General features: G+C 36.3%; 1 protein-coding gene across 1 annotated transcript in view; it reads left to right on the top strand.

The window, feature by feature from the left end:
* Erp44 (endoplasmic reticulum protein 44) overlaps window positions 1-26,888 on the top strand; it is a 68,935-nt gene that overhangs the window by 11,713 nt on the left and 30,334 nt on the right. Inside the window, exons 2-4 of the mRNA XM_042695276.1 lie at window positions 6,131-6,203; window positions 8,160-8,199; window positions 14,803-14,918. Coding sequence (XP_042551210.1) covers window positions 6,131-6,203; window positions 8,160-8,199; window positions 14,803-14,918 — 229 coding nt within the window. The remainder of the gene's footprint in view (window positions 1-6,130; window positions 6,204-8,159; window positions 8,200-14,802; window positions 14,919-26,888) is intronic.

Raw genomic sequence — 26,888 nt, 5'->3', positions numbered from 1 at the left:
AGCTTTTGACACTTGAGATCCAAATCAGAATTTTCTTTTAAGGGAACTTTGTTTCACCAGTTACCCTTAATAGGAAATACAGTGTGGCTCAAAAAAGATTAATCAGAATTTTTCATTGGCCTATATTTGCAAGTATTTCTTGTGAATGTTAATTAGAAGGACTAGTGTTAGATACTGATTGGAACATAATAACAAAGACATCAATCATCTCATCACTCCCACTTCCCTCAACCCACAGGTACCAGGATTTGTGTACAAAAGGGTGAATATAATTTTCATCTTGATTTTTCTCCGAGTCTTCTTAGTTCTGCCATTGCTACAAGTTTGCGTTCTAGCAGAGCAGAATGTGGAGCTCTCCCCCAGATCCGAAAACCTTTTAATAACAATTGCATCTTTTTTAAAGTTCAGAAAAGTACATTGTCTCTTCCAGTTAAATTAGTTCATCTCACTTTTAGATATAATGAAGAACAAAACTACAGACCAATTTTAGAAGTCAAGATCAGTTTAATGGAAATCCATTCTTGATCAAAAAGACTGCCAGAAAGTATGAATTACAACTACTTAAAAAAATTGTTCATGCTTGCTTTTACTGGTTGAATATATGGTTAGGAATTATACTACTTAACTTGAATTTTGTTTCTCAAGTAGATCTTAAACTCTCAGTAAAGCTTACTGCCCTCATAACCACATAAGAACAGATGGACTCATATGTGACAATTCTTTTTCTTTTTCTTTTCTTTCTTTCTTTTTTTTTTTGTAGGTCATGGGGCTTGAATCTGGGCCTGGGCACTGTCCCTCAACTCTTCAGCTCAAAGTTAGCGCTCTACCACTTGAGCCACAATGCCACTTCCAGCCTTTTCTGTTTATGTGGTGCTGAATAATCAAAGTCAGGGCCTCATGCATGTGAGGCAAGCACTGTACCACTGAGCCATCTTCCCAGCCCCATATGTGACAATTCTACAATGACATGTATGTTGCTGTAATTTAAAAAAGATGCAACATCTGGGCCTTTATTGTAATTTTTTGTGTAAAATTATATATATATATATATATATATATATATATATATATATATACATACACACAGATATATTTTTTTGGGGGGGGTCCAGTCGTGGGGCCTGAACTCTGGGCCTGGGCACTGTCCCTCAGCTCTTCAGCTCAAGGATAGCACTCTACCCCTTGAGACACAGCACCACTTCCGGCTTTTTTTTTTTTCTGCTTATGTGGTGCTGAGGAATCGAACCCAGGGCCTCATGCATACAAGGCAAGCGCTCTACCACTGAGCCACCTTCCCAGCCCAAAATTATATATTTTTAAAGGATATGCCTTTCTGCTTTAAAAAAATTTACTAGATACTTCTGCATGAAATTATTAGCATAAAATAGAAAACTTAAATATAGGACATTTTCTCCCCTGAGGCATTACTGTTGTCAGTGGACACTATATCCACTAGGCATTCTGTAGTTATAACAGTGTATTTTGTTAAATTTTTCATTTACTTGCCTTTTTGTTAGGAGACTCTCAGGGCTTGCTATGTATTAAGCAACAGCTCTCTTCTGTTTCTAATCCAGACTGACAAGTCAGCATACCACCTGAAGTCCCAATGCCACGGAACCTGGCCTTCTCTCTGGAGGCTATTTCTCTGACTGCAATGCCAGTCTAACCCTGACTCTCAGTTTTGCATTAAGCTGGCAAGCAACTGAAGCACAAAGGTTTGCAGTTGACTGCAAGGAGCTAGGAGATCTTGAAAGGTCCCTGGAGAAAAGAAGCTGAGGCTGACAGGAACTAAGGGCCTTGAAGTTGGGTATCAATCAAGGTACATCTCACACTGGTAGCATTCCCAAGAGGGCAATATAATGAACTAGAAGTTCAAAGAGAAAGGAAAAATAGAACTAAGCATAGAATATCACTGGGATGCCGTTTTAACCCTTAAATTGCTCAGTGGTACAACCTTCCTCTGGCTGCTAGGTTCTTTTCAGACCTATGGAAATGCTAACACTACTGGCACAACTGGCCACATAGGTGGCCTTGGAGGGTTTTGGGAGATATGTGGAAAGGAGAGATTTGTGGTTCTCACAGGTACCTTACTACTCTTATTTTTTTGTCGGTTGTGGGGCTTGAACTCGACTTGGGCGCTGTGCCTGCACTCTTCAGCTCAAGGTGAGTGCTCTACCATGTGAGCCACAGCTTCACTTGTGGTTTTCTAGTGGTTTTATGGGAGATAAGAGTCTCACGGCCTTTCCTGCCAGGGCTGGCTTTGAACCATGATCCTCAGATCTCAGCCTCCTGAGTAGCTAGGATTACAGGCATGAGCCACCGGTGCTCAGCTCCCTTATTACTTTTATGTAATGGAAGAAAACATTCTTTACTTACTGAAGAAGCTCCTACTATTTAAAGCTAGCCAGTCACCTTTTTTAGGAAATGAATGTTTGTACAATATTACCTCCTCTCATCTGCCTTTCTTTTATATAGCATCACCTCACATTTTTAACTGAAATATTTTATAGGTGGTACAAATAAATATAATATAATAAATACAATAAATATAAATAAAATACAATATAATAAATACAATACAATACAATAAATACATAGGCAATTAGGGATGTCTCTCTCCTCTTTTTTATTAGCATGAGAATGAGCAAATGAGCTGAAGAGCTGAAGAGAATGACCAAGATACAAAATATCTTGTGAAGTTTTGTCTACATACTTATATTTGTTGCCTATTATGTTGATAATATTTCATCATCAAATCTATATTCTCCATGATTATTAAGTTCTTCTGTTCAAATTTTGCATGTAAGTTTAGTTTTTAAAAAATTAAAAAGTTGAGCCAGGCGCTGGTAGCTCATGCCTATAATCCTACCTACTCAGGAGGCTGAGATCTGAGGATCACGGTTCAAAGCCAGGCAGAAAAGTCCATGAGAGTTTTATCTCCAATAAACCACTCAGAAAATCGGAAGTGGCTGGCGCAGTGGCTCAAGTGGTAGAGTGCTAGCCTTGAGCTGAAGAGCTGAGAGATAAGGTTCAGGCCCAGAGTTCAAGCCCCATGACTGATAAAAACAAAAAATTTCTTTCAAGTCTGAATTAACAAACAAAATATTAAGCTTGTATCTTCCCCTTATCTGGAACTACTTGTCTTTATTGTACTTAATCTTTATAGCATTTGACACACAAAGATGTTCCTCCAGGAAAATCTTGTTTGTGCCCAGGGCTGACATGAAAAGAAACAATCTGAGACTAATGAAGCTTGCTAACAAGCTTCCTTTCATACCACATATTAATACAAATGTTCATGGTAATAGGGAAGTATCTCCTTTACTCTCTACAGGGAGGAGAGATTATTGGCTCAGACACAGTTTTCTTGCTTTGGGCCCTCTTACCAAACTCGAACTATTTGTTGAATGCATCTTACTGGTTACATATTTACTCCGGTAGTATTTTAAAGTCATAGTTATTTAATTCCATCATGTTGATCATTGCCTCATATTGGCTGTGTAAACATTTCAAAGTGAAATTTAATTAAATTTAGGATTTAAACATAAATTCTCTAGACACATACTTTAATAATGAGTGATAGTTACCTCTTCAAAACTGGATTCTCTTGGATTATATAGCCGAAGATACTTGTTTTGCTCCTCTGTGTCACCATTACTGTTTCAAGAGCCCTTTGAGGCAGCATACTGAACCTTATACATTTATGCCCTCAGTAGTTAGTAAATTCTGTTGACTTTGATATTTACCAACTTCATGCTCAATGAGATATATCTTTTTTTTTTTTTTTTTTTTTTTTTTGCCAGTCCTGGGACTTGACCCTTGAGCCTGGGTGCTGTCCCTTCTTTTGCTCAAGGCAAAAGCTCTACCACTAAGAGCCATAACACCACTAATAACTTTTTTGAGAGATAAGAGTCTCATGGCATTTCCTGCCTGGGCTAGCTTCGAACCATGATCCTCAGATCTCAGCCTTCTGAGTAGCTAAGATTATTGGTGTAAGCCACTGGCACCTGGTGATATTTTAAAGTTTTTCTCCAATACACAAGTATAAAATCTTGTACTAATACTTGTAGTTATCTAGAATTGGTAGTAAACTTACTGGAGAAAGATCTGTCAGTGAGATATTGAAATTATGAAATCATGGCTGGGACCCCTGTAACAAAAGACAGATTAAACAAGAGGCAAGCATCTATAGTTATTTAATACAATGCAAATTAGTTATGACACAGAAATGGTGGATATGTTTTTATGCTTGAAGAAGAGTATGTAGTCATGCAGAAAAAGTTCATATGGATAAATGGGAATATGATAGAATGGTAATAAGCAGCAAGGCCTGTTCATTCTTGTTGATGTTACTGTTTTCAGAGATAAAGATATTCTTTTACTCCAGGTATAGGGAGGGTATTTCTTTTGAAAGATCCTATGAAAAAGAGAATTGTTTTATAGCCTGTGTCAGAGGAGAAGAACAGGAGTTCAGAAAGATCTTTTTGGGGCTGGGAAGGTGGCTCAGTGGTAGAGCACTTGCATTGCATGCATGAGGCCCTGGGTTTGATTCCTCAGCACCACATAAGCAAAAAGAAAAAAGCTGGAAGTGGCGCTTGTAGCTCAAGTGGTAGAGCGCTAGCCTTGAGCTGAATAGCTGAGGGACAGCACCCAGGCCCAGAGTTCAGGCCCCACAACCGGACCCAAAGAAAAACAAAAACAAAACCAGAAAGATCTTTGTGCTTTTTCTGTTTTCTCAAATGCCAGCATATGGTATTGTGATTTAATATGTTTGATACTCACCTAAAATAAGCAATGACTAGTGAAGGATCATCTTTCAGATAATTTTGAGACATTAAAAATAATAAAACTACTTATACAAATAAAATTTCTTGAAAATTGGCAATCGTAGATATATGCCACTACACCCAGGTTTTCCTATTAAGATGGATTTCATGATCTTCCACACCTCAACTTCCTGAGTAGCTATGATTATAAGTATTAGCTACTATGCCCAACTCTATGGAAATACATATTTTTCTTTTGGCAGTTTACAGGGGTTTGAACCCAGGGTGAGTGTTCTACCAATTGAGTCAAAACTCTAATCCTTTGCTTTTGTTATTTTTTCAAATAAAGATCTTGTGCTTTTGCTTGGGTTGGCCTAGACTTTGATCTTCATGTTTACCACCTGCTGTCTTACTGGGATGACACACAGCTTTTTTGGTTGAGATGATGTCTTGTCCCTTAACTGACTTTGAACATTCATCTTCCCAGTCCTGTGTCCTGAGTAGTTGGGATTATAGGTGTGAGTTACTGCATTTAGCCTAGAAAGATTTTAACAAAGATGTTAAAAAATGATCTGGATTAATTTGCATATGAGCTTTAAGTATCTCTGTATATTTAGGTTGAATACTGGTGAATTGTAAAAGTACATTGTTTCAGTACTATGATCAAAGACTGATGTTAGTTGCCACTCAATAACAAGAGTGATGTAGTTAGTGAAAAAGTGTCCATATACAAACAATTTTGAGCAAATCACCTTGCAGGGAGCTAACACAATATAATATATTAAAGGTGGAGTCTGACAACAAGTAAAAATTTGCTAGTTTTTTTAAAAAAACTTTTCTGTATTTTGTAAGTGGCAGCCTAAATTTCCTTTGATAAACTTGAACTTTGGCTTTTTTTAGACATTAAAATGAAAGCAAAATTTTCTCTCTCACTATTTAATATCCTCTCACTGAAATGAAAATGTAGAGAGGATTTTGGTTTAAAATTGACAAAAATCCTGCCTAGATTTTCCTTCATTTTTTTTTTTTTTCTCTCTGTTAGGAATGTCGTGAGATAGAATCAGTAAACTTAGCTTTGGTTTTGTATAGAGATTCTCAGAATGGGTGAGGAAATTCCTAGTTTTCCTAATTGTTGAAAACAATTTTTTGTATATGTTGGGAAATACAGGAGTTGTTATATGATCAGTTTCTAGGCTGGATAAGTTAATATTTCTATTTTGCTGATCTATGAAAGGTTAGAATTGTTAACAAATATTAAAATCAGTTGGTGATTTTCTGAGTAACAAGTAAAACTATATTCGTTAATTATTTTAGGCTGCCTTTTCTGGAAGCAATTGTTAATTTCATACTTTTTCAATTTTCAGGTAACTTGGGTTTTTACTCCAGTAACAACTGAAATAACAAGTCTTGATACAGAGAATATAGATGAAATTTTAAGTAAGTACCTTGATATTTTCATTTTTCTTAGAATCAATCTATAGTAAAGTAGGCTTCATTTTGACATGTTCATATATGCATGCAATGTACATTGATCAAACTCACTCCTGTCACTCTCCCTCAGTGTTTTCCCACTTCCCAGACAAATTTCAACAAGCTGCATTGTTCCATTTTCACATGTATACATAAAACATTTTAACCATATTCACCCTCATTCACCTCTTGTTTGCTATTTTTTTCTTTATGAACATTTTATAAACAGTTTATAAACTCAGTAAAATCTCAGTTATCTAGAATAGGTGAAGACCTGGTATTGTGAGTAATTCAATGCCTTTGTTTTTGATCATTGGTAAAATGTCTTAAAATATATGTCTTCTTTTTTGTGTTATAAGTAATACTATTAGTTTTTTAGTTGTTTGCCTTGATATAGACATCATGCTAATATAGTATGCACATTATGTTTTTGCCAATGCCTATTTAGAATCTTATGATTCTGATGTAGTTCTATGCACCACTAAAGACTAATACCTTAGGATAGAATCTTGATTTTCTTAGTTTAAGTTGTTTATTCTGATTATCTTTTTTGGTGACATTGCTTCAGTTAAATATTTCATAATGAATAACGAATACATTATTTACTGACAATGGGATTGTAAGATAAAACTAACTTGGGGGAAAAATCATTCTGAATTTTTAAAATAGCAAACAGAAGGTGGTTGATTAAAAAATGACAAATTAGGAAATTTTAGAGAATATGCAAAATACATAGATGATTTCTTATTTTAAACACTTATACCTAACAAAACCAAAAGATTCACTGAGCACCATGTATTTGTTGTTTATTTGTCTATTTCATCTTTTTTTTTATTGTGAAAATACTGTACAGAGGGGTTACAATTACATGGGCAAGATAATGAGTATATTTCTTATTAAGCATTGTAGCTTCCTCCTTTGTTTCTCCTTCCCATCCCTTCCCATCCTCCCCCCCCCCCCCCGCCACTCCCCCAATTGCGCCCCCCCCCCCCCCCGCATGTCTGTTTCATCTTATGGGATCTTTTTAAAGCAGTATCTATAAGCAGTATTGAAAAGCGGTATCACATGCAGTATTGAAAAGCGGTATCATATTGAAAAGCGGTATCACATGCAGTATTGAAAAGCTATATCACATGGAAGGTTTTATTAATATCTACAATAGTAGGAAGAATCCCTAGTTACTGACAAACTATGAGACCCTCTAGTGCTTCTGGTCAAGAATCACAATTTTAAAATTATAGCTTTGTATTGAATATGCAAGTGGATAAACAATGCTTTGTAACAAAAAAGGAAAGAACTTTCTCCTTTCATCTTCTATATTCTGGAATATCTGTGTATTATTTTTTAGGTGTTTGAGGAGTTTAGGTTATTCTAAATTAGGTTAAGACAAAAGAAACTGCTTCATACTGAGACATGCAAATGATAATTATTTTTGCCACAGAGATGAACTATTTCAAGAATAGGAAGCAGAAAAAATGTATCTTGGCAATCCTGCTAGTCGTAGGTTACTCATTGCTACTAAATGGTCATCTGAGATAGAACTAGTTTAGCATACAGATCTCTTCTGTGGAATAGGATTTTACTTGTAGAAATAGTCAGTTTTTCATGAATATAAAAACTCAAAAATGAATTGTTAAAATTCAAATCACTCTATGAGTAGGATACTCTTAATTAGCTTACTGCTTGATCTGAATTTGATACCCTTTTTCCTTATATTCACTTAAGGTGTAATGAAAGCATAAGGATGTGTATATGCCAACCATGATGGTCTGGATGGATTTCTGAGTGAGAAATAACTTCATTGTTATTGTGGATTTTAAAAGTAGCCCTTTGTAACTAAAAAAGTCAGTATGAAAATCATATATTTAAGTATTTCACAATTTCATAGTCAGAAATAACTTTGATTTTATTTTTAAATTTCAGACAATGCTGATGTTGCTTTAGTAAATTTTTATGCTGACTGGTAAGTAATCTTGTTATTTCTTTGTCTTTTAAAAAAATTGTTTGCTGTTTGCTTTTGCTTTGATTGTAGGAAGAGGATAGAATTTGGAGGTCAGAATTTAGGTGTGGCAAGTTTAGAAAGAAAACTAATATTGCTTGTCCACTTATATAATCCAACAATTCTTCCAGGAAGCCTTTACTCCTTCATAGGAATTAGATCCTATCTTCTTCGTTTATATGGTACTCTATAGACTACTTTCTTCTTCCCACTCTAAGTAGAATATCTCTTATCTGAAATACTTAGGACCAGAAGCATTTTAGATTTTGGATTTTTTTGTTTTCATAATTTTGGAATATGTGCAGAGAATTCTGAAGTCTCAAGTGTTCCAGAGTTTGAAACTATTTCAACATTATTTCTGACAGATTTTTGTTTTGTTTTGTTTTGGGTCTGGTCGTGGGGCCTGAACTCTGGGCCTGGGCGCTGTCCCTCAGCTCTTCAGCTCAAGGCTAACGCTCTACCACTTGAGCCACAGCGCCACTTCCGGCTTTTTTCTTTTTGCTTATGTTGTGCTGAGGAATCGAACCCAGGGCCTCAGGCATGCAAGGCAAGCGCTCTACCACTGAGCCATCTTCCCAGCCCCTCTGACTTAGATTTTTAAGTTAGTTTTGCTCAACTTGTACATTGTTTTGACTTTTTTTTCTAATCTGCTTTTGCTCTAGCAAACAGACTTTAAAGCAGATAATGTCCTAGTTCTTACAGATGAGGGAAACCATGCAGCCTTCTTTTCTTTGGGTCTGGCTTACTCCTTACAAATGGGGCATGTCATTCTTTCTGATGGAAGCATAGAACTCTATTGTGTAAATCTACCACAACTTCTTGATGTATTCATCTACTGAGGGGCAACTGGGTCCGTTCCAGATCTTAGCTATGGCAAATAATGCTGTAATGAACATGGTTGTGGTGGTAGCTTTACTATGGCTTTATTTGTGGTCAGGTATCTCAGTAACCCAATTGCTTAGTGCATAGGACAATATATAATGAAGTGTATCAACATGAACTCCAAGATATGGAAACAAGAGGTTCTTATTTTGTCCTGTACATAGTATTTTTTTTCCCTTTGGTTTCTCTCAGTTTTCTGTACCTTGTGTCTTGTATATAAGATTATTCGATCAGGGCTGGGAAGATGGCTCAGTGGTAGAGCTCTTGCCTTGCATGCCTGAGGCCCTGGGTTCTATTCCTCAGCACCACATAAGCAAAAAGAAAAAAGCTGGAAGTGGTGCTGTGGCTCAAGTGGTAGAGCGCTAGCCTTGAGCTGAAGAGCTGAGGGACAGCGCTCAGGCCCCACGACCAGACCCCCCCCCCCCAAAAAAAAAGATTATTCGATCAGAGGAAGGGAAAGAAAATCACAGAAACAGTAGGACAAAGGACGAACATTGACACTCACTTGACATTATGTTGGATATGAAACTTAAAACTTGGTGCGGGGGACTAGAGAGGGGTAAGCAAGAGAAAATGAGGAGTAAGCAGGAGAAAATGAGGGATGGGGTAACAGTGTTTAAAAATAAATGTACTCATTACCTTACTTATGTAACTGTAATCCCCCAGCTCATCACCTTTTCTTTGCCAGTTCTGGGGCTTGAACTCAGGGCTTGGGCACTGTTCCTGAGCTGCTTTTTGTTCAAGGCTAGCACTCTACCACTTAAGCCACAGCGCCCCTTCTGTCTTTTTCTTTTTTTTTTTTTTTTTAAATTTAATTTAATTTTATTTGTGAACATACTGTACAGAGGAGTTACAGTTACATGGGCCTTCTGTCTTTTTCTGTTTATGTGGTACTGAGGAATCGAACCTAGAGTTTCATTCATGCTAGGCAAACACTCTACCACTAAGCCATATTCCCAACTCCTCATGATGTTTTCAATAAATATTTTTTAAAAATTTCCCTAAAAAGGTTACAAAATCTAGAAAAAAAAAGCAAAAAAACCAAGCAGATAATATCTTACTAGTATTCCTAGAATCTAGAACTAAGATAGGATAAGTTGTAGATAAAAACATGTCCTCCACATACAAGAAATAGAAATTTAACTGGAGAAAATTTCAAAATGCTGGCATATTTCTCTGTTGAGACATGCATGTCCTATGTCACTTTTTTTTGTCCTATTTGACTCTTAAAGGTTTACTGGGTGCTATTGCAGTCCCGCAGTTTACTTAAGATTCCTATAACAGTCTTCCAACTTACTTTCTGTGACTCTAGTTGTATATATTTTCATTCTGTTCCCTACAATGTAGCCCAGAGTTCTTTCCTATAATGCAGAATTAGTTTATTCCCCCTCCCCCAATCTTAAACCTCTTAAATGGTTTTATATTGTATTTGGTTGAAAGTGTAAGTTCCTTACTTTGATCTGTGATTTGATTCCTTCCTATCCAGTGATTTGATTCTTTCCCATCTCTTCAGCTGCATTTTTTGTTCTCTCCACTTACATATTTTTCTTGTTATGTAGAATTCTTTTAACTCCTGTGAAATTCTGTGCTCTTTTATCACTGGACTCATGATATTTTCCTGTGCTTAGATGGATCACTTCTTGTTCTTACCCATTTCTTTATTTAGTATAAGTGCTAATTGTCTTTTAAGTCTTGAATTAAATATGATTTGCTTTATGTCATCTTCCTAGATCAATCTACGTTGTTTGCTCTTCCCTCAAGTCAGAATAGAAACCCTTCTTAAACATGTGGCCCACACCTTGGTCATTCAGCATATGACTTTTTTTTTTTTTTGGGGGGGGGGTCCAGTCATGAGGCCTGGACACTGTCCCTCAGCTCTTCAGCTCAAGGCTAGCGCTCTACCACTTGAGGCGCCACTTCCGGGGTTTTTTTTTTTTTCTTTTTGCTTATGTGGTGCTGAGGAATCGAACCCAGGGCCTCATGCATGCAAGGCAAGCGCTTTACCACTGAGCCACCTTCCCAGCCCCATGACTTTTTTTTGTTGGTCGTGAGGCTTGAACTCTAGACCTGGTTGTTGTCCTTTATCTCTTCAGCTCAAGGCTAGCGCCCTACCACTTGAGCCACAGCTCCACTTCTAGTTTTCTGGTGATGAATTGGAAATAAGTGTCTCAAGGCCTTTCCTGCCCAAACTAGTTTTGAACCATGATCCTCAGATCTCAGTCTCTTGAGTAGTTAGGATTACAGGTGTGAGCCACCAGCACCCGGCTTTTATGACTTTTTTGTTTTGTTTATATGGTCTGTTTATATTAAGGTGATACACAGTGAATAGAAATTTAAATTTTGATCTTTAAATTTTGGTATTTTCCTAGACCAGTCATAGGAAGTTTTATGTTATTATTTATTGCAGGCAGTGGTAGAGAACTTCTAGTCAAGCCAGAAACACCAGTATTCTGTTGTGGACTTTGTTTCTGAGTTATGATGCTTGGTAGAGTAGGCATAATAAATGAATTTTTGACTTAGAATATTTTAAATTTATAATAGATTGAGATTTAACCCCACTGAAAATTGAGGAGCATCTGTATTTCCCATAACACTCCAGTCTATCCAATCATAATTGTATGCTATGATCTTAGTGATGATTTCCTAGTCTATCCTTTGTGTTACAAAAATAGTTTCCATAACTATATTTTCAGTATTCCCAAGTATTTCCATAATACATGGATGGTATTATACAATAAATATTAAACAAATGTGATATGATATAGTTACTAATGTGAATGCTATAAGTATTAAAGAACTTCAGTCAAAAGTGGAAGATCTGCAGAGAAAATTCAATTTATAAAATATGCAACAATGGCAGAATTTTCTGTGTTGTTAGGATCAAGATTAGTCTCAGAGTTTAGTAGAAGATTTTACAGTTCAATCCACTTTATAAATAAGTAAATTGAGAGGAGTAAAGTCCTTTGCCAAGGTTGTAACAACAGATTATGGCAGAGGAAATTCTAGAATGCAGTTCTCTAAGGGATTTTTTTTTTTTTTTTTTGTCAGTCCTAGAGCTTGAACTCTGTCCCTCAGCTCTTCAGCTCAAGGCTAGCGCTCTACCACTTGATCCACTGAGCCACTTCTGGTTTGATGAGTGGCTTATTGAGATAAGAGTCTCATGGACTTTCTTGCCCGGGCTGGCTCTGAACCGTGATTCTCAGATCTCAGCCTCCTGAGTAACTAGGATTACAGGCGTTAGCCACCAGTGCCCTGCTCCAAGGGATTTTATTTGTTATGAAAAAAAGAAAAAGAAAACATATTACTGACCTTTGCAAAAAGGTGGACATAGTGCACATTTGGAAAATATACTATCTGAAAATATCTTGAGCTGTTAATGAATTAGTACTTTTTTATTCAACTGAGAAAACTTGGTTTGTAATTGGCTGTAAGAAAAGATATATTCTCTATAGTCTGAAAAACTAGGCTTAGTTCTTTCTGGAAGTTCTCTTATAGAGCTGTCTAAAATATTGCTATGTTTTAGTGAGTACTAACTATATGAGGCCCTTAATGATGCTGTATGTGACAAATTCTACATATGTGTTTTTACTGCTCAGTATTGCCCTGCAGGTAGGTACTATAATTTCCATTTTAGATGGAGGAAATTGAGGCTAGAAAGGTCATACAGCTAATAATGGTGAGCTAGGATTTAAATTCAGGTACATTTCCAAATCCAGAGTTTGTTTTTTTCTCCTACTAGGTTATCTTAGTAAGTGTCCCCCAAAGTTATCTTTGCAAAGGTTTACCTATTTGGTTGATTTGTCAAGGATTGACTTAAATACTGGATTGGAGACTGGGTTCAGCCGACCCTAAGGTTCTTTGAATGGATCTTTGACCTTTTTTTTATTTTTTGTATCATTGTTTGAACTAGCCTGCACTTGCTGGCAAGCATCAGTCACCTGAGTTACAGCTCTTGCCCTTTTGCTTTAGTTTTTCCTTTTGTTTGTTTATTTTTTTCCCTCAGATACTCTTTTGGTTTTGCCTCTTGCCAGCCTCTGATCATGAGCCTCCTACCTCTGCCTCCCAATTAGCTGGGATTACAAATGTGAATCATCATGCCTAGCTTGCTTATTTTCATAGACTCTCAGAACATTTTTGACCAGGCTGACCACCAACCTAGTCCTTCTATCTCTACCTCCCAAATAGCTGGGATATAGACAATGTGCCCAGTGGTATCACTTTTATAATGTATTGCATTTACATGTATGTGGGCACTTGGATAGGAAGACACAAGGTGAACTCTTATTTCATATCCTGAACCTGTGCCTGACATTCTGGGCATCAAACTGTTCAATCCAGAGAGAAGGGGCCCTTGATATGAATATTTACCCTTAAACCAGAAGCCTGGCTAATTTTTCACTAAGCCATAGCCAAAATTTTTAAGAAATTGTAAGTTCCTACTCCATGGCCTTCCCTTCTTCCCCTATCCTGGGTTCAGCAGGTTGTAAGTAGCATAAACCTGGGGTCCTCACCTATTGCTTCTTCTGGTCTATCCACTTTTTCATTTAATAGACATCTATTAAATGCTTCTTAGAATACATAGTCAAATAAGTCATGGTCCATGATGTCCACAGACCCTATCCACCTATCCCAGATGGGAGAGATTTAAGAATGCTAAAAGAGGAAAGAACTATTTGAAAGCAAGAGATAGAAGATACAGATTGTGTCTCCTTGATATATTCTAGGACATCTCCTTAGGAAGTCAGATACGAGTAGGCCAGAAGAGTTATATACAAGAAATAGGAAGGAGGTATAATATTTGTACCCTTTCAGAGGCTTTGCAATATTTTTATTGGATTATAGCTAATATGTATGAACTAATCATATGTGGGTTAAAGCATTCATAGGCTTTCTTCAAGTAAATTTCTTCCTGCACTAGGGATCTGCAAGCAACAATAGCAATCAGAGTTTGTTAACATGCCCGCAATACCACGTGAATGTGCTCATTCTTTTCTCAGGTCCCTTTCAGAACCCATAGCATATTTGTGGAATAGTTTTCCTGATTAAGGGATAGTGAGAATTAAGAGTAACAAGTGCCAGGGTATTCTGTGCTTTAAGTCCCATTTTTAGTGTATGTGCTGCCTGCTGAAGTGAGCATTGTACTCTTTAAAAAAGAGAGAGAAACCTGGAAAGGAAGTCTTATTTAGGAATTTAAATTATTTGCTTCTGAACTTAGTGAAAGCACATTTTAACAAGAACATTTGGGAGGATAACGGATTATATAATAAATATTATTTTGGTATAAGATTTTATAAAAATACTGAATGAGTTGGTCTGATATTTCTGATAAACTTACAAGATTGTATAGTAATCTAAAATTATGTTCATTATCTAGAATAAGTTAACTTGTTTCATAAATGTTCAAACCTCAGTTGTTTTTAGGAAGGTATGTTTCATAGCCTCTGCAAGAGAGCCCTTGCTGTGTGCTTCCTAACACTGACAGATGTCCTAAGTAAAAGAAACAAAATTCCTTCAATTATGCAAGTATTTGAATCAGGTTATGGTCTTTTAATTCAAAATTGTCTTCTTTTCCACTAAATGATATGATGAAATGTATGGTTTCTTCACAAAATTGCTTGTTGTTTATATATTAAATATTAAGAGGTGAAAACTGTTCACTTCTAATTGGTGTGCTTGTTTGGATAGGTGTCGTTTCAGCCAGATGTTGCACCCAATATTTGAGGAAGCTTCTGATGTCATTAAAGAAGAATATCCAGATAAAAATCAAGTAGTGTTTGCTCGAGTTGATTGTGATCAGCACTGTAAGTAACTCCCTAAAAAGTCTGAAAAAAATTGTCTCATGCTGTTTTGCCTTTTTTTTTTTTTCTCAATGCCCTGTTTTAAGTCGAGTATAAACCCCACAAGTCTAGAATGTAGATCAAATTGTTAATATTTAACATGAATATATAGTGCAAATTCCCAGTTTGCCTTTGGGAAAGGTTTATTTTTTGTTACAGTTTTCATTAAAACAGTAGGTCTTGCATACAGATAGTAAGTTTTACTAGCAGTATTTCCTACCAATGCAGATGCCAAAATCAGCAAATAAAAATGAAACAGTTTTAGAAGGAAATATGAATTTTTGTAACTGGTAGAAGCATGTAAAATCTAACTTCAAGTAAGATCGCTAGACTTTCCTGTTTCTGTTTTTTTATGGAGTCTACTAAGATTGGCTTAGACTATCAATGAGATGTAATTTTGTTATAATCATTGAGTGTAATTATTGAGAGTAGTTAAAATGTCATTTGTTGGATTTTGCTTTTCTCAGTGGAGTATTCTTTGTCAAATACTCATAGTTTTCTGTATAACCGATATATTTCTCTACCTTGAGCCAATGATCTAGCAATGGTGTTTCTTTCTGAGTAACCCACTTACACTTGTACTTTATTCATAATTTAGTGTATTTGGTAGTTCTGGTTTGGGGGGTGTCTCAGTTATTTAGGTTAAGAACCCCTTTTTCTTTTACTTTTAAATAGCGACTACATAATTGACTTATCTCTGTATCTCAAGCTTATCAGGTTTTAGAATATAGAGATTGCTTGTTAAAAGCTATTGCATTGAGGTTTTGGTAAGTTGGCTTGAATAAAGAGCTCTCTTCCACTCATCCTTTACACTAAAACTACCGATTAGCATTATCACATATGTGCAAGACATTCTAACTTCTTTGACTGATGAGGAAATGGAAATAAAGTGGCTTAACCAGCCTTACTGAGCTTAGTGTTTTAGTCAGTGTTAAGCAGCTCAGTATTAGTCATACTAGAATTAGAATCCTGATCTCCTGACCAGATGTGTTCACAGAGCAATTTGTGTTTTTTTCTCTTCAGTTCAACAGACATTTTGAGGATTTATTGGTATAGCCTATGCCAGGCAGAAAAGAATTTTCTAACAGCAAATCATTTCAAAGTCTTATAAGCTATATGCCATATTTCTGTCTGCTAAGATTCATAACTAGATATGAGGAAGGGAGCAATAAAAAATTGTTAGCACAAGCAAAGACTATATTATGACACTACTTTTTGGATCTTTCCTCCTCCAGTGACAAGAGAACATGATGTGTTTGATGTGGACACTCTTTTCAAATTGTTCTATTATTTATTAGATATCATAGTACAAACTAGAAGATGTACTTGTACTATACTTACACATACCCAAAATTAGGCTCTCAAGTTTGTAGTTATTTGGGGAAAAATGGTCATCATATTATTTTCTTTCTATGACAGAATAGTTATGAGTTCAGGTAAGCCTTTCAATCTGTGAAATGTTACTAATGAAAGCAACTTCTCATTTCTCTTTCCCACAACCTCTAGAAACCATTCTACTTTCTGTTTTCATTAATTTGAATATTCTAGATACCCTACATAAGTAGAATCATCCAGTTTTGGTTTATGTGACTGGCTTATTCATTTAGTAGAATGTTTCAAGGTTAGTTCTTTGTTGTACATTTGCTAGAATTTCCTTAATTTTTAAATCTGAGTAGTATTCCATTGGGTGCATGTCATAGTTCTCCATATAATTTTGTTTAGCTTATCCAGATTGCCAGAATTAGTACTTAGAACAAAGCCATTATTGAGTTAAATAAAGGTTACTTGAACACAAACACTTGGAGTACTACTGCAGTTGATCTGATAACCGGAGAGCACATAAGTGACTAATGAGCAGATAGCATATACATTTGTTGTGGAAACAAAAGGATGAAGTAACTCCTGGTCAGGATAAAGCTAAGACGTAGTAAAATTTCATCATAATACTCAAAATAGTACTCAATTTAAAACTTACAAACTTTATTTCTGGAATTTTTAAATTTTCAGGCTGCAGTTGTTGAAACTTGAATACAAAAGTGCAGCTAACATAAGGACTAGTGGGTATAATTTATCTATCATCTATTTATGGACAGTTGGGTAACTTCTACCTTTTGTCTATGATTCTGGATGTATAAGTATTTCCTTGAAACCTTGTTTTCAGTTCTTTTATATATAACCAAGTAGTGAAATTGCTAAATGATGGTAATTTTATTTCTGACATTTTGAAGAACTGATATAAACTATGTTTATGCCATTTTACATTTCTGTTACCATGCATAAGGATTCCATTTTATCCACATACTTTCTAGTTTGTTTTTCTTTAGTAGCCATCTTAATAAGTATAAGGTGATTTTGGTTGTTTTTGTGTTTTCCTAGTAATTAATGATGATGCTTATGCAAATTCTTCCCCTTACCAGTTTTTTTTATTGTTGAGTGGTAGGAATGCTTTATATATTCTACATATTAATCCTTTTATCATGATTTAAATATTTTTGGTCCATTTTGAGTTATTTTTGGATATGGAATAAAGTAAGGGTTAAACTACATTGTTTTGTCTATAGTTCTCCAGGTATTCCAAAATCATTTGTTGACGAGACTGTTCTTTCTCCATTGAATCATCTTGGCATCCTTGTTGAAAATCATTTGAATATATGATAGTTAATTCCTGGGCTTTTCTGTTCTTGTGTTTTATGCTAATACCACATCATTTTGAAACAGTCTTGAGGTATTTTTGAAAACTTTGTTCTAAATTTTGAAATCTGGAAGCATTTGATTCCAACTTCTTTGGGGTGTCTCTGTAAGAGTATATCTTATTACTTGTGAAGAAGTGTCGTACAAAACCTGAAAGTACTAAGAATTTTCAAGAGATGCTGGGGAGTAATGTTTTACCATAAACGCTGCATATTTAGATCAGATTTGTCTTTTAAGTATTTCTTATTGCTTATACTATTGTAAATTATATATTTAAATTTGAGTTTTCTCATATACCTTGTATTACTTTTATATACTTGTATTACTATACTACATTGTCAAAACTAAGATGCTATTAAAATCTACATGCTCTCCAAATTTTATTAGCTGATTCCTGTAAGGTATATTAAATAGGTAGGTTTCATTAGGTAGCCGATGAAGAGAATACTATGTGGTATTCAGGTAGGAAAAGAAGTTTATTTACCTTACTGTGGCCCCCACCTTGCATAGTGAAGAAGCAGGGCCTGAGAACAGGCGGCCCAGGATGTGACAGAGCTGGAGTGGGAGGTGACTGCTTCCAGGGTTACCAGTTACCTACGTAATACAGATACTGGGGGGAAACTGAGCCACGTGGTAGGGAGATGTCTGCACAGAGCCTGCATGACCCCGGGGAAGACCTTACAATCCTCTAGTACCTTTTTTCTGTTCTGGACATTTAGTTTTTTTATCCTTTTTAGTTTCTCTGACCATTTCTTGATCTTTTATTATTTTTCTACAGTCTTGTCAGTTTTGAAGACTATTAATCAAATAATTTAGAGTGTTCCTGATTTGGGGCTTATCTGGTGGTAGTTTTGCTTTGTTTTGTTTTTTCCGTGTTGGTCTTGGGGCTTGAGCTCAGTGCCTGGGCACTGTCCCTGACCTTTTTGCTCAAGGCTAAGGCTACACCACTTGAGCCACACCTTAACTTCCTGCTTTTTAGTTGTTAATTGGAGATAAGAGTCTCACAGACTTTATTACCCGGGCTGGCTTTGAACTATGATTCTCACATCTCAGTCTAGTGAGTAGCTAGGATTACAGGTTTAAGCTACCAGAGCCCTATCATCTGGTGTTTTTGTTAGGCTTTGCATATCTTTTATCTATTTTGAAATATATTTACTTTTGATGCTATTATAAATGGCATTTTTTTACATTTAATTTGTAGTTTTTGTTGTTAGTATATAGAAATAAATTTTTGTATTTTGCTCTTATATACTAGTTTATTAGTTCTAACAAGTTTTAATTACTATTGTTAAGTATTTGTACAAAAGAGTTTCAGTTCAACATGTCTGTTTTTAATCAGAGTCACCCCTTTCATCATTTCCTTCAAGTTCGAACAAGTTTTGTTTTTGTTTTTGTTGGTCATGGGGCTGAAGTCTGGGCCTGGGCACTGTCCCTCAGCTCTTAGCTCAAGGCTAGCACTCTACCACTTGAGCCACAGCGCCACTTCTGGCTTTTTCTGCTTATGTGGTTTCATGCATGCAATGAATCATGCATGCAAGGCAAGCACTCTACCACTGAGCCACCTTCCCAACCCCAAGTTTGAACAAGCTTTATGAAGACTGTATAGACATTGCTTTTTTTTTTTTGGTTGGCCGTGGGGCTTGAACTCAAGCTGGATGCTGTCCCTGCGCTCTTCAGCTCAAGGCCAGCGCTCTACTGCTTGAGCCACAACAGCACCACTTCCTGTTTTCTGGAGATAAGAGTCTTACAGAGTTTCCTGCCTGGGCTGGCTCTGAATTGCGATCCTCAGATCTCAGCCTCCTGAGCAGCTAAGATTACAGGCGTGAGCCACTGGCACCCGGCTTGTATAGACATTTCTATTTAGACAATTTTAATTTATGCAAATTTAATTTTGTACTTTTTATGGTCTGTATTTTCTTACACTTGTTGCTTTAGTTTTTTTTTTTTTTTTTGGTCAGTTGTGGGGCTTGAACTCTGGGCCTGGGTGCTATCTCTGAGCTCTTCAGTTCAAAGTGAACAGGCTACCACTTGAGCCACAGCACCACTTCCGGTTTTCTGGTGGCTAATTGGAGATAAGATAATGGACTTCCCTACCTGCACTGGCTTTGAACTGCAATCCTCAGAGCTCAGCCTCCTGAGTAGCTAGGGTTGTAGGTGTGAGCCACCAGTGACCGGTTAGAATTAGTTTTTATTGGGCAAAAGATTTATAGAAAGGTTGCTAAGCAAAGGTAGAAGGTGACCTTAGAATCAAGATAACATCCTATCCTTGTAAGTCTCTCTGTTATTAATCACCTGTTTGGTATCTATCTATCTGTCAGTATGTCTACTTTGCTTCTGACTCACTACTTCATGCAGACTTCTCATCCAGTGTCATCATATTATTTCTTGAAGTTCCTGTAAATTTCTAGTCAAACTACCCGAGGAAAAACCTATTCAACTGAGTCCTTTGTATTCATTTAGGCGTGCTTTTACATGTATTATTTCTGTTATGACTACCACAGTTGCTTGAATTATACAGTGATGTTCATTCATTCAGTCCCCTCTCCAAATGCATGCCTACTATGCATAATGTTATGTGAGAAGCCCTGAAACGGAGCAAGAGACCAAGATCCAGATAGGCAAGAGAAATAAATACAAAATTGTGTATTGTGTTACCTATTATGAAAGACATTATTAAGTACCATTAGGTAATATGAGTCTTAGTCAAGCTTAGGAAATTCTTCTCTACGGAGTAGGAGTTTCCAGAAGATAGAAGGGAAGAATGTTTCCTACAGAAGAAGTAGTAGATGTAGGTTTCTGAATTTTTGGCTTTCAAGGCTTAGAATATGTTACTTAGCATTTTATAGATGCAGCAGAATCAGTTCACAGCATCTTATGAAATGTTGATTTGACTTTGGTGAATATTTTCTCATTACCAAGTAGAATTTATCCCAATAACACAAAGGTGGCTTAATCTTGAGAAATATATCTATCAAGAGACAAAATAAGGAAAATCAGCTAATTCTATCAGTAGATAGTAGACTTGCTAAAATCCACAATTTCTTGAAAAAAGTTATTGTGGCAAAATGTATGAATTAACTTTTGCTGTATTTGATTTTTAAATCTCTACTGGCTGTTTATTGCATCATATATGTGCTGTAAGCTCAAATTGTGGTGACACTTGAATTCATTTCCAAAATCCATCAGATAGAACCTTATATATTGTCTCAGTTTTGGAAATTTTTGAAAATCTGTTACTTTGTTTTTATCAGTCCACTAGGAATTGGTGCTGGGGAAGACCATAAAAATCAAGAAATAATACAATAATTCACCAAATTACAGGATATAAAAAATGTAATAGCACTTAATTTCATAAATCATCCCAAGTGAGTATTTTCAAAATAGTATCTATAAGAGACAGTGAAACTACTCATTCCTTAAAATACATTGAGAATTATTATTATTTGCCCTTTATGACAATTTGTTAGATATCATGTTAGAGTTAGATATGTCATCTCAGCACATCTCAATCCTTTGTTTTCCTGCCTATATTTCTATCTCCTTTTCTTCTACCTACCAGCATTTCGTGGAACTTTCTGCTCTACCTTTGTGTCATTCTCTATATGCCCTTCTTAGGATTTTGTTGAGAGATTTAGCTCAGTCTGCTGAGAACTTGGGGAATGGAAAACAAGCTCATTCTACTCAGTATGCTTTTCTGTTTCTTTTCATAAACAGAATATAGCAACCTTGGTATATTTTCCTCCACTCCTCAAGTGAAGCTTAACGATTATTTAAGCTTAAGTGTATATTTTGAAATCCTGTTGTAAAGCTTACAGTTCATCCCTTGAGCCCCAAAGTTTTTTATTTGCTGTATTTTATGTAGGGAGTAGGTAGATACATTACAAGATCACAGGAAGAGAAGAAAAAAAAAAGGAAATCAGGGCACCCAGAAAAGGGGCACCATTTTGAGAAATAATCTCTTCCCCATGACCTGAAGCCATTTCTGTCCTGGCAGCAGAACAGGTATAGTATATTCCTCACTTGCCCTGGAGAAGAGTAGCTGGCCATGGCTAGTTTTTTTTTTTGTTTTTTTTTGGGTCCGGTCGTGGGGCCTGAGCGCTGTCCCTCAGCTCAAGGCTAGCACTATACCACTTGAGCCACAGCGCCACTTCCGGCTTTTTTCTTTTTGCTTATGTGGTGCTGAGGAATCGAACCCAGGGCCTCAGGCATGCAAGGCAAGCGCTCTACCACTGAGCCACCTTCCCAGCCCCCCATGGCTAGTTTTTGTTGTAGATCTGACATTCTCCTCTTAGCATCTCCCATGTGGAAGGTCTATAAAAGGAAACTACATCTCTGCTGAGGATACATTTCATTATTGACACCTTATAGATGGGATAAGAATCTGAGTTACTCTTACATTGTATTTAGAAACTCCAAACTGGCGCATGTTTTCGGTGGGTGAGTTATATATTAACAGTTTGTTTGTTTGTTTGTTTGTTTTTGTGACATTCCTGGGGCTTTAACTTGGGGCCTGGGTACTGTCCCTGAATTTTGTTCAAGGCTAGCACTCTACCACTTAACCCACAGCTCCACTTCCCCAGCTTTTTGGTGATTAATTGGAGGTAAGAGTCTCATAGAATTTTCCCATTCATTCTGGCTTCAAACCTCAGATCTCGGCCTCCTGAGCAGCTAGGTTTATAACCACCAACCCCCAGCACCTGGCTGCTCATATTAAAGAGTTTTAAGAATCTCATTTAACATTTTAGCTTGTGAAAACAATTAGAAATAGTATTAGTAGCAGTAAAGGTAGCATTTATAATGGTAAAATGTAAGTTCTTTAGGAATAGAGTCCTTACATTTTTATCCCTCTGTCCCAAGAACTGAATTGGTATCTAGCAAATGTAGGTTTTTAGTTTGAGTTATTGTATAGATGGATTTTTCTGTGTTTCCCAGATCTAATTCATTGATTATAAGTGCAATTTTATTTCCAAATGGAGAAAAAAATGAGGTGCATAGTATCAGAGACTGCACTCAGGGCCAGTGTTTGATCCTCCAGCCCTTTTTATATTGATTATTGTCAAGAAAGGTTCTGGACTTCTTTTGAGGCCAGTATAGGCAATAATCCTTCTATTTGGCCTCCCCATGTTGCTAAGGATGACAGACACCTGCCGCTCAGCTCAACCACTATGCCTTGCTCTTAGCTGAGACGACTCGTTCATACTACCATACCCTGCCATTGGTTGAGATGGAGTCTTGACAACTTCTTTTTGCCTAAGCTGACCTCAGACCAAAGTCCCCTGTTCTCTGCCTCTCAGAAAGCTAGAATTACAGGCTTGAGCTACACCTAACTCACAATGCTTTTTTGCTACTTAAAAATTTTAATGTATCATGAGAAAACTATTTTAGATTCGTTTAGAAATAGTTCTTTAAATCATGATTACTCTGTGTACTTCAAAAGAAAAAATAATTTTTCAAACCATCCTGTAACCACATCATATTCTGAGTTTGGCTCTTAGGCATTATTTTTTTATGTTTTTCTGCAAAATAGTGACTCTATACTATCATTTAGCATGTTGATAATGCTCTTGATTAAAAAGCATTACTCTGTTCTTAGGAGTTCCTTCCAAGCTGATGAAATGCATTTTTCAAGAACTGATACTAGCACTTTCCTCTTTGGTTAACCTCAGAGTTTACTTTTTTTTTTTCTCAATTGAAATATGTCACTGGTAGTGACTGGTAGTTAAGTAGCTTTTATTCAAAGTCAGAAAGGTATGAGCCAAAATTTTAGTAGTGGTTTTCCTCAGTGATGATTGCATTACAAATAATTCTTTTTTCTTTTTCATAATTGCTTTTTTTCCCTAAAATTTCTTCATGTAACACATGTGCATGCATGCACACACATGTGTACATTCATACAAACTTTGCTTTGAGGTGCCTCATTTGCAGTTTGTTGTAGAAGTCATTGCTCTGAAACCTTGGGTTTGCCCCCAGTGGGACCAGGTTCTCTGCTGACCTCCAGTGGTTACCGGCTGCATGGCACTAAGCAAGAAGTATTTATAGGTTATTTGGTTGGTTAGTATAGAACTTTCAGACTCCAAGTAGCCTTTTTCATAGATTGTTGCTGTCTTGAATTAGGTAGAGTATATTTCCATATCCTTCAGTTATTCTTACCTGGTGGTCTTCAATTCAACTTGAACCTTCTTTGCTGGAAATCAAGAATACTGCATTAAGAAAAATACTGCATTAAGAAAAAGAAAATAGTTGGGCACTGGTGGCTCATGCCTGTAGTTCTAGCTATTCAGGAGGCTAAGATCTGAAGTTTGCCCTTCCGAGCTAGCCCAGACAGGAAAGTCTGTAAGACTCCTATCTCCACTTAACTACCAAAAAATGGGCTCAAGTGGTAGAATGTTAGCTTTGAGCATAAATAAAGCTCAGGGACATCATCTATGCCCTGGACCTGGACAGTACCAAGGACCAGCACAAAAACAAGAACAAGAAAATATAAAACAAAGAGCTCATATGTATGAAACTGAATTTGGATGATCAAGTTAAACCTGAATTTTAAGTACACTTCTTGGCTCACTTTAAATTTTCTGTTTAGGTTTTGTTGTTTGGGTTGTTTTTGTTTGTTTTTTGGAGGCATGCTTTGGGAATAAGAAGAAACTATATAGATGGCAATGATCATCTTTTAGAAACCAGAGGAACAGTAAGACCTTGCTGTTGAAATTATCTGCCTCTTTGTAGTTGCCATGGGTAATTAATCATAGCAGAGAGGGCCACTGATTAGACAGGAGTGTGACACAGTTTCCCCATTTGGAACCCTACTGGGCATTAGTGAAGCATGTAGGAAGGGCCCATCAAGGAAAACTAACCATTGAAGCAAAAGTACATGCTAATTTTTCAATCAGTGGCGCTATTAACATTCTGAAATTTATAATTCCCTCTGACATCCATTTTAACATTTGATCTCTTCAGTTAACAGAAAAAAATTACTTATTATACCCTTAAGTCATTCTTTGTTATATTGTCAAAATGTCACACTGTAATTATCTTAAAGTAACTTTTGGCCAAAGCTTATAAAAAGTCACCTTTATGTCTGAGATTATTGATCAAGGTAATTTTAAGGTTTTTGCTTCTTAATTATTAAAAGCTACCTCATTAGCTGCTTACTTACTACCATAATGTTGTTTGAGAATGAAACCATCGACACTCTATTTTTTTTTGTTCCGTAAACAGAACTTTTAAGGCAACCTAAAAGTCTTAATGCTTAAATATGTAAACAGACTCAAGTTCTTTTTGTGAGGATTATTATAGTAGTTTCCTAACTGATCTCCTGGTTCTCTGCTACTGCCAGGTGAATATTTTGAAAGGTCAAACCTATAACTCTGGTACTTGTCATAATCAACTCAAACTGATTAAATTCAAACTGTTGACTTACCATTCAAGACTCACTGTGTCTTCTCTAGCCTTATTTATTCTACTCCTATTGTATGTTTGTATATATATTTATTCTTTGCATACTGCTTTCTTACTGTTTGTACTGTTTTTATACCAATTTTAGAAAGTTTAATAGCATTATCGCTAGCAGTACTTTTAAGCATCTATTTTCATACTATTCTTTAAGCTACAAATGGAAATCAGGTATACCTACCAAACTAGTCTTTGTCCATCTCATATTGTTTCTGCCAAATCCTTTGGTAATTAAAAAAAAAAATTCTTGGTTTCTTGCTGCTGTTCAGTCATCATCAGCTCAGCTGATACATCCTTGCTAACATTATGGAATTAAACTGATTCTAATAGCACTATTCTATCTCCATAGGGCTTTTATATTATTGACTTTAGTTTAAAAGTTTTTAAAAAATTATTTCTTTTCGCTGATATGATGAACAAAATGTCATACGATAATTTTAATATCTGTATTTCATAAATTGAATGGTATCTTTAATCCCTTATCTTTTTTGTGATCCCTTTTTTAGCTGATTCTTTTAACTGGAATATAATTATTGATCTCTGATATTTATTTTACTTTGTCTTAAACGTTCATGGTCTCCAACATCTGGATGCTTCTTGGCCTTTGTAACTTAAAAATCTCGCAAGAGGTTTGGTGGGCTGTGGCCCTCATGAAGTGTCTCGGGTTCTTTCTACAAGTCAGCAACACAAGGCCAGAGAAGATTCTTACTGTTCTTTTGTCCCCCATCCGTTCTCCCCTCCCCAGTTTCCAGCTTGCTATATTACCCTGGTACTCAGTACATCTTAGTAAATGCCCTTTTGGAAACTGGCTTTGTGTTTCAAGGCCCTCTCACGCGACAACGCCCAGGTCAGGTAGCTATGAAAAGCTTCACTGACATCCTTTTCCTGCTTTTACAGCTACAGTTCTTACCTGTAAATCTACACTTGCCAATCTAGTTTCTAGAAAAAAAAACTACTTATTAAAGCCTTAAGTCATTCTTTGTTATATTGTCAAAATGTCACATTGTAATTATCTTAAAGTAACTTTTGGCCAAAGCTTATAAAAAGTCACCTTTATGTCTGAGATTATTGATCAAGGTAATTTTAAGGTTTTTGCTTCTTAATTATTAAAAGCTACCTTCATTATGCTGCTTACTTACTGTCATAATGTTGTTTGAAAAGGAAACCATTGAAACTTGTAGGAAACTTATAGGAAAAAATAGCTAGTGATCTTTCTTCTAAAATTGCTCCTTCCCTTTCTGAGGTTTCAGTTCATTTTATTCATTTAACTGTCATGGCTTTCATAGTTTCTTATTTTTGGTGCCAGTACTGAGGCTTGCAGTCAGGGCCTTATTTTCTCACTTGGTTTGCTTGCTCACTGCTGGCACTCTGTCATCTACTAGATTAAAGCCATTCCTATAATCTGGTATTTTGCTGACATGGAGTCTTGTGGACTTTTCTGCCTAGGCTGATTTGGAATCCCAGTCATCTGATGTTAGCCTACTGAGTAGCTACGATTATAGAAGTGAGAGCTACCATACTTCACACACTCTGATATCTTTTACGATGTCATTTTATTTTATTTTATTATTTGAGCTAGTCCTGAGCATGACATGAACTTAGGGCTGGAGTGCTGTCCCTTAGCCTTTTTTGCTCAAGGCAGCATTCTACCACTTGAGCCATAGATCCATTCTGGATTTTCTGTGGTTAATTGGAGATGAGTCTTGTGGACTTTCCTGATTGGTCTGACTTTGAACTGTAGACCTCAAATCTTAGCCCCCTGAGTAGCTGGGATTACAGGAATGAGCCACTGGT

The sequence above is a fragment of the Dipodomys spectabilis genome, unplaced genomic scaffold (genome assembly GCF_019054845.1).
Source record: "Dipodomys spectabilis isolate Male_0828 unplaced genomic scaffold, ASM1905484v1 ptg000006l, whole genome shotgun sequence".
Lineage (NCBI taxonomy): Eukaryota > Metazoa > Chordata > Mammalia > Rodentia > Heteromyidae > Dipodomys > Dipodomys spectabilis.
Note: the sequence above shows the minus strand (reverse complement) of the source record. Positions and strands in the feature narration are given on the sequence as shown.